Raw genomic sequence first — 8736 nt, forward strand, 5'->3', positions numbered from 1 at the left:
CATGTGGGCCACAATAAACTGAAGATGAAACAAAGCATACAATTTTTTTAATTATTTTCTTTTCCCTTTTTAAACTCAACAGTGTGAACAATATTTTGGAAAAAGGACAAGAGTTTATTAAATCTAACAGAGGAATTCTAAATTGTTGTCAGATTAACCATATGTATGTATATATATATATATATATATATATATTGCTTTGATTTGTTGGATTGTTTGGTTTTTATTTTCTTTTGCTTAGAAAGTTCATTTTAGTGTATTCACAGAAACACAAATGTAATATGAGTCGCTGTTCTTAAAAAAAGTCACGATGGTTGATCACCCGTTTGGGCCATGTATGGCTCGAAAGGCTGATCGAAGTTCTGAAAAGTCATACAGATGGCAGTCACTAAAACAGATTCACGAAAGATTTGAAGGAACGCTAATATTCAAATTGTATGTAGATGATACCACATTATATTTTATATATTAAATTATTATCTAGAAATCTAAATTATGGTGGAAATCAGTAATGTTTTGTGCTTTGTATTGCATCTTAGCCAAAGTTTTTGTTATTGGACTTTTTTCCATCTGTTTTGCTGTTAAACCTAAAATATATACATATTTAAATATATAGATATATATAGCCACACAAAATCACTCCAAGGGACACAAATGTCCCTCAGGCCTCACTTTGGACACCCCCGGTTTATTCGTTGCTCTTCTAAAAATATGTCACAGCAGTTTATAAGAACACTATTTTACAAACCTCTACATTGTCTTTGTTTTAAATTTACAAAGAATTCTGTGATTGTTAGCTAGTATTGCTAGCTAGCTGTAGCATGCCCTGTGCATTCTGGGACGCTTTCAGCAGGAATGTTATATTTTTGCCAAAACAACCATGTAATGCAAAGTAAACAGCAATCTCAACTGAGGTGTCAAGGTCTTTCTCTAACAAGTGAGATATTGACTACTCATAACCTTTCCACAGAACCCCTGATCTCGTTTATGGAACATACTTTAGATTATGATGAATACACTTTTCACCTGTGGCTCCAGTACAGACACAGATGATGTAATATTTCCCTATTGAAAGGCAATATATATATATATTTTATTGTTTAGGTTTTGCTGCTTGTGTTAAAAAAAAAAACGTACCAAGTGCTTGATAAACCTTTGGTAACCCTACGTTGCATGGTCTTCTTATAAAACAAGAGATGAAAGAAGTTTGTCTGAACCTTGCATAAATAATCAGAGGGAGTTGTCGCGTCAGTGTTTGCATTTCTTTTAAAAGTTTGAGATTTCAGCTCTGGGAGCATAACTTCTCTGACCAACCATTGCCTTGTCTGTCAAACATAATTTCCTGTTGAGATCAGCCAGTATAGCAGTGCAGACATACTGGTCCAGTCTTACAGTTTAACCACAAATTACATTAAAACAAGCTCATCTGTAAGAAAGTGATGGGAATATTTTCAAACTGGGATTCAGTGGAATAAAAAAATAATTAAGATGCACATTTATTTTAATATTTTTATGCATTTGTGTACATATTTATGCATAATGTTGCTGTAAAAAAGTTGTTTGAATGCCTACGGTGTTTTGTTACTCTTCTGTGTTTTGTTTTCTTCTGTCAGATAAAATACACAGTCAGTCAGACGTTTTCTAACTTTTGAATCGATCCAACTCTTCACATCCTGCCATGTCCTCCAGTAACCCTTTGAATGGTGACACAAAAAGTCTAATCCCTTTGTGGTAGATAGTTTATCCTAAGGGCTTGAGCATCTCAAAAGCTTCAGGGGCTTAAACACATCCATCTCAAATAACTTCATGAACAGTTTGGGGGAAATTGTTATTTTTTCTTTTTTTTCTCTCTATGCACATTAAAAAGTCGCAGCGTGAGATATTCAGCTAACCAAAACTGGACTGTCATGTTGTTTTTCTGGGAATACTGAGCATTTTGTTTGCACTGAGGCCCAGTAACAGTGATCCAATAGGAGTTCAAATTTCTGCCTGAGTGGTTGCTCACTTCTGTTTCGGTTGCTTACAGTCACAGGATTTTCTGGCTCTTGTCTATTGACCCCTTGCTTTTGCTTATGTAATCATTTATCTGCAATACAGCTGCATGTTTAGCAATCACCATCAGCTTGCATAATGGAGTGCAGCTCTGTGGCTGATCACTCTGAATACTGATGTGTTTACAGTCTGTGTCGTCCATTCGCTCTGCATTTGTTGGTGGCCACAAAAATTCAGGGTATCTTTTGCTCATTTGCTGCACTTCACGGAGCGACCCCTTGCTTTAACGAACAAAACCTTTACTGTCACAGACTTTAACACTTGTCTTCCTTGAATCAATATTGGTAATTATGCAGGAGGGCTGATGTGGGACTGAGAAGGGAAGTCTCTTTGTGTTCAATGTCAATGTCAATCTCACAGTATGGCTGCCATCCTGTGTTGGGTCTGTGTAACTACTTCGCAAAATAAACTTCAGCTCTTTCAGTTCATATTGCGCCTAATTCTTTAAAAAAGACACGCCACAAGCTGCATAATTCTCTGTTTATTTGTTATATTTTTAGGTGCATGTCATCCTAACGTGAATGTGTTTTTATAAGGGGGGATTTACTGCTTGAAAGAAAAATAACACTGACTGTGCAGAATTTAATGGCAATGTTTAGAAAAAGCAGATGTGGTTAACGTTACGCCTCTCAAGGCTCCATCACCCTGCCAATGAAGAGCGGCATGTTCGCCCGGTCGTTCCACAGCAGCAGGAGGAACGGCCGCAGGGCACTGAAGGAAGGGAAGGAGCGAGAGAACGACATGGTGGTCACCGCGCTGGCTTCCACTCCTTGATTGGTCAGAGCGAGGAGAGCTTTGTGTTTGACATCGCCCAGCACCAGATCCCCATCGGGGGAGAGGCCGCACAAGCTGGCTCCCTCAAAAAGTGATGATAGACCTGATGTCAGGGGCAGACAAGAAAGGGTTAAAATTACTGAGGCAGAGAAAAACATCTAAATGACCAGAAGAAACATGGAGGATGAGCAAACCTAATTTCTTGAGAAGTGTGATCATGTTTGGCTCTGCAGTCAGCTTGAGCTGTGGCAGAGTGACCTCCATGCTCTGAGGTGACGCTGCGTTGAGCTGCTGTATCATCTGGCGCACGTTTCCTTCTGTCATCCTCCTCTCCACCTGCTGCAGGTCAATCAGCGTGTTGGTGTTTGGCAGGAGGATGTACAGACTGTTGTCTCCCGTCAGAAGGAACTTCGCTACCTGTTGGTCAATTAAAACCAAAACGATCTGTGGTTTACTGTGGAGCAGAAGTTGGACACAGTTGATAGAAACCAAGTAGGTTTTCAGATTGAGTGAACAGGTGCCATAAACAGCACGTTTACTCGTAGCTGGTTTCGTTTGTACTGTGCAAATGAAATGTGGAAAGAGCACGACTGCACCGTTGTTCCTTACAAAAAAGAAAAGCTTATTTTGGTGAGTACAGTAATTATAACCCCCAGCAGCACGGTGGCACAGTTGGTAGAGCTGCTGCCTTTCAGTGAGCAGGTTACACTGGTTCAAATCCCGGTTCAAAAGCCTTTCTGGGTGGAGTTTGTATGTTCTCTCTGTGCATGCATGGATTTTCTTTGTGTACTCCAGTTTCCTCCCACGGACCAAAAACACACATGTTAGACTGGTTGGTAACTCTAAATCGTTCCTAGGTGTGAGTGAGAGAGTGAATAGATGTTTCTCGTTTGTCTTTGTGTGTCCCTGTGATGGACTGGAGACCTGTGTCCCCACCTCTCGCACAGTAACTGCTGGACATGGGCACCAGTGACCCCCACAACCCAAAAAGAAAGAAGCAGGTATGATAATGGATGGATGGATTATAACCCCCCACCTTAAGGTGAAAGGCTGCAGCACTGACCACCAAGTAGCCTTACGATGACTCACTGAATAACATTACCATTATTTATAGCAGGACACTGGTGAAACTACATGGTGGTAAACAGAACTAAGTGATGGGAGTTGCCAAAAGCCAGAATCATACATGTACAGAAACCATTGGCAATCTTGGACACCCAAAAGACCTGGGTATCCCTCAAACCAATAGGAGTTGTACCTGAAGATGTAAAACGATCAGCCAAGGGTCAATACCTCTGGGTACTTCTACTGCGCTGCAGTCTATCAGCTGGCCACAAGATGGTGGTGAAGTACCAACATGAAAACCCAAACAAATGACAGCAATCCATCCATCCATTTCTTTAACCCACTTCTCCTTTTAGGGGTTTTGGGAAGTTGGTGTTTATCTCCAGACGTCAATGTGTGAGGACAGGTCACAAGGCCGTCACGGGGCACAAAGAGTCACCAGTTTTTTCTTAATAATTTAAATTTTTTTATGATGAAAAAAATCCATCAGCAACTTTGTCCTGTGTCTCCATCTTTCCCCTCATCTGAACCTCCTCCCATCAGTCAGTCATTGTCTAACTTTGAGCTTCCTTCTACTGCTGAAATCACTGACCTTATCCAGAAATCCAAGCCTTCCACGTGCTCACTAGATCCTCCCCTGACAGTAAAGCATTGCCTTTCTTCTCTTCTTCCTTTTATGTATGTCATCATTCACTCTTTCTCAATTGTTCCAACTCTTTTCAAAACTGCAGTTGTCACCCCTTTTCTGTAAAAGAAAAACCTGGGTCTGATCATAATAACTTCAGTATTCTCCATCCAATCTCACTTTAAATTCATAAAAGACTGTTGCCTCTCAACTCCATTCCCATTTAAAACAAAGCAGTCTTTATGAACAATTCCAGTCTGGTTTCCACCCCAGTCATAGCACAGAATCTGCTCTCCTAAGAATCACCAGTGCTCTTCTCATGGCAGCAGATTCTGGTTTGCTTTCCCTTCTTATCCTCCTTGATCTGAGTGCGACCATCTCCCACAACATCCTCCTTCACACGACTTTCATCCCCTGGCATCACCCACACTCCCATTGTGTGGTTTCAGTCATATCTGGCCACTCTCAGTTCATCCAACTCAAATAATTCAAATCCCATTCCTCCCCATCACTTCAGGTGTGCCCCAAGGCTTTGTCCTGGGGGACCTTCTTTTCACCACTTAACTTTTTCCCCTTTGCAACATTTTCTTTTGTAAATTTGACATCTATATTCATTGCTGTGCTTTTATTCACCTCAACATTTTTTTCATTTCCACACTCCTCCCTCACTTCCTGCTTAGATGAAATTAAAACCTGGTTCATGTCAAACTTCCTTAAATAAAACAGTGACAAACTGAGTTTCTACTCATTTGTATTAAATTCACCAAATTCAAAGTCAGCAGTTTATTCCTCATCTTCTCTGGTTCCTCCCTACCCTCAGATTAAGTATGGTCGTCATTCTTGACAGCACTCTCACATCAGTAACATTACCTGGTCTTTATTTGTCCACCTTCAAAACACGAACAGACTCTGCCCTCAGCTTTCATCTTTGTTCATAGTTTTGTTTCATGTATAGATTATTGCATAAACCTCTCCTCTTAGATTTTCACAAATCTTTCCCAAAGCTTCAAATGTTTCAAAATTCAGCTGTCCACATCATTACCAAAACCTCCTCCTTTCACCAAGTCCTACTCGACTGGTCATTTTCAGAATTCAATTTAAAATTGTCCTGTAAACATTAAAGGCCATCGACAACCTCAGCCCTCCTTATTTTTCTGATCTTCTGCACATCATTTCCCCTTCCTGTTCCCTCTGTTCTTCCTCTTCTATCCACCTCACTGGGCTCTTGTCTGCCTCAGCATAGAGGGAAACCAAACTTTTTCCCACTCTGCTCCCCAACTCTGGAGGATCTTCCACCAGACATCCACAATAGTGACTTTCTTCTGACTCAAATCACAACTCAAAACCCATCTGTTCAAGTTAGCATTCTCACCCTAATTTCTTGTCATTCTGCTAGTTTTTCAGTCTTAATCTGTGTCTTTTTTATTTTGATTTTGTGCTGTGTTGTTTTTAATTTAGTTTTTTTTTTAAATCAATTCAACCTTTTATTTATACAAATTAGTCTTATTGATTTTATTTCAGGGCGCCTTTCAAAAACCCAAGGTCACCTTACAAAAACAATTAAAATAAGCAATTAATAAAAACAGAATCAACAAATAATTAAAATAAGTCACGATAAAACAACACTTAAAACAAAGTTAAAGAGAATATGCCTGTTTGAACAGGTGTGTTTTCAGTTGTGATTTAAAAGAGGGAAGAGAGTCTGTGTTCCTGATGACAGGAGGGAGGGAGTTCCAGAGCTGAGGAGCACAGCGACTGAAGGCTCTGTTCCCCATGGTGACGAGACGGGCAGAAGGAACAATAAAATGAGTGGCAGATGAGGATCTGAGGGAACGGAAAGCAGTGGAGATGTGAAGCAGATCACACAGGTAAGGAGGGGCGAGGTTATGGATGCACTTGAACGTGAGAGTTAAAATTTAAATATTTATTCTAGCTTCTATGGGCAACCAGTGAAGCTGCTGCAGAACCGGGGTGATGTGTTCTCTGAATGGAGTACAAGTTATGACCCGAGCTGCAGAGTTCTGGAGGAGTTTGAGTTTATGGAGAGTCTTATTCGGGAGACCAAAAAAAGAGAGTTGCAATAATCAATCATGGAGGTGTTAAGAGTATGGACAAAGATGGCAGCAGCATGAGGAGTAAGAAAGGGACGAAGTCGGTTGATGTTATGTAAATGAAAGTATGCAGACCTGGTGATAGAGTTAATATGAGATTGAAAAGAAAGCATATTATCAAGTATGACGCTCAGATTCTTTACCTGAGGGTAAGGATGAACATGCAAGTTGTCAATATTAATGGAAAAACTATGCAATTTGGTTAAAGTGGAGACTGTGCCAACAAGTAAAACTTCTGTTTTCTTACTGTTGAGTTTAAGAAAATTTGAGGAAAACCATTATCTAATTTCCATAAGACAGTCCGATAGGGAGGAAGGTGGAAGAGATGAATTGGGTTTTGAGGAAATGTAGAGCTGGGTGTCATCTGCGTAACAGTGAAAATTGACATTATGTTTGCGGAATATGTGGCCAAGAGGGAGCATATGAATAATAAATAAAAGGGGCCCTAATACAGAACCCTGGGGCACACCGGCAGCAACTGGAAACAAACTTGAGGAATGGGTTTTAAATTGAATAAACTGAGTGCGGCCTGAAATATATGAATTAAACCAATTAAGTGGAGTATGACTGATGCCAATGGATGCTAGTCTGTTCAGGAGGATATTGTGAGAAATAGTGTCAAATGCCGCACTGAGATCAAGGAGGATGACAATGTTGAGGAGACCAGAATCAGCTGCCATCAAAAGGTCATTGGTGATTCTTAATAAAGCTGTTTCAGTACTGTGGTGGGGGCGGAAACCAGACTGGAATTGTTCGTAAAAATTATGTTTATTAAGGTGTGAGTGGAGCTGAGAGGCAACAACTTTCTCAAGGATTTTTGAAATAAAAGGAAGATTAGATATTGGTCGAAGGTTATCAAAATTATTAGGATCTGAACCAGGCTTTTTTAGAATTGGAGTGACAGAAGCTGTTTTCAGAGATGAAGGAACAATTCCAGTATTAAGGGAAGAGTGAATGATAGTGGTTATGAGAGGAACCAATGTGGGGAGACCAGCTTTAACTAACACTGTGGGAAGAGGGTCAAGCTGGCAGGTGGATGATTTTGATTTATGAATAATATTTGTTACATCAGATATGGAAGGAAGGGTGAAACTTGAGAGTAAATGACAGGAGGGCAGCAGGGAAAACAGGATCAGCTTCAGTGTTAGCAGCTCTTACAGGTTAAGTAGTTGGTGGATACTGGAAATTGGAAATTGTGTCAGTGAAAAAGGACATGAGAGAGTTGCAAAAGTCAGCAGAGTACATGTGGGAGGGAAATGAGTCCAGAGGCTTAGTAATTTTGGCAAACAGTGAAAACAGAGATTTGGAGTTACCTTCATTAGAACTGATTAAACCAGAGTAGTATGCAGATTTAGCTGAGACAATGCAGTCCTTATAAAACAAAATATGTTACATACATAACAGTAGACAATTATGAAAAAGCATATAAAATGAAAAGTAAATGGAAGAAATTATATTTAAAAAACCTATACAAAAACGGCTACATTAAAAGTGCCCTGGGCTGTCTTGAAAGGCACTAACAAATAAAATGCATTGTTATTATCATTGTTCATTTAAGATGCATGCTTTTGATCTATGAGAGGAAACTGGAGTACATCCACTCAGAAAGGTCCCAGACCTGGAGGTCATTCTGTGACCTCGCTGTGAGATGACCGCTTTAGCCACTGTTCCACCGAATAACAACAACAATAATGATAATAATAAAGCTGAAATCAAATTACTCCCTATGTTACATTTCTAGTTTTCAGTGCTGCTTTTCATCTAACGCATAAATTGAAACGTTTTGTTGATTTAAAATAAATCTAGCTGCCCTTCAAAAATTCATTGAATGCTGTGTGGAAAGTACAACTTTTTAATTTAATACTTTGGAGCCAATTAACTATAGGTACAAAAAAAATGCCTCAAATATACAACAGGAACAAGCAGAATGAGTCACACATCACAAAGTTTTCAATGTTCAACACACACAAACACAAAAAAGCAAAAAAAATGGTATGTTATGCCATAATATAAACATGCCTCCAATGTACCAGGATCTTCACTAATAATGACTGTGATCCCTGTATGTATATATATATATATATATATATATATATATATATATATATA

General features: G+C 39.4%; 2 protein-coding genes across 2 annotated transcripts in view; one reads left to right on the forward strand and one right to left on the reverse strand.

The window, feature by feature from the left end:
* The window catches only part of doc2d (double C2-like domains, delta), a 96340-nt gene extending 96167 nt beyond the window's left edge, over nucleotides 1–173 (forward strand). The window contains exon 11 of the mRNA XM_037674943.1: nucleotides 1–173. This exon is cut by the window's left edge and continues 1164 nt beyond it. The gene's annotated coding sequence lies outside the window, so the exon portion shown is untranslated.
* A 2508-nt stretch (nucleotides 174–2681) lies between these two features.
* serping1 (serpin peptidase inhibitor, clade G (C1 inhibitor), member 1) overlaps nucleotides 2682–8736 on the reverse strand; it is a 16900-nt gene continuing 10845 nt past the window's right edge. The window contains exons 9-10 of the mRNA XM_037674944.1: nucleotides 3021–3243; nucleotides 2682–2929 (exon numbers count right to left, since the gene is read on the reverse strand). Of these exons, the coding sequence (XP_037530872.1) occupies nucleotides 2682–2929; nucleotides 3021–3243 (471 nt within the window). The remainder of the gene's footprint in view (nucleotides 2930–3020; nucleotides 3244–8736) is intronic.

The sequence above is a fragment of the Nematolebias whitei genome, chromosome 3, assembly GCF_014905685.2.
Source record: "Nematolebias whitei isolate Nwh7 chromosome 3, NemWhi1, whole genome shotgun sequence".
Classification (NCBI taxonomy): domain Eukaryota; kingdom Metazoa; phylum Chordata; class Actinopteri; order Cyprinodontiformes; family Rivulidae; genus Nematolebias; species Nematolebias whitei.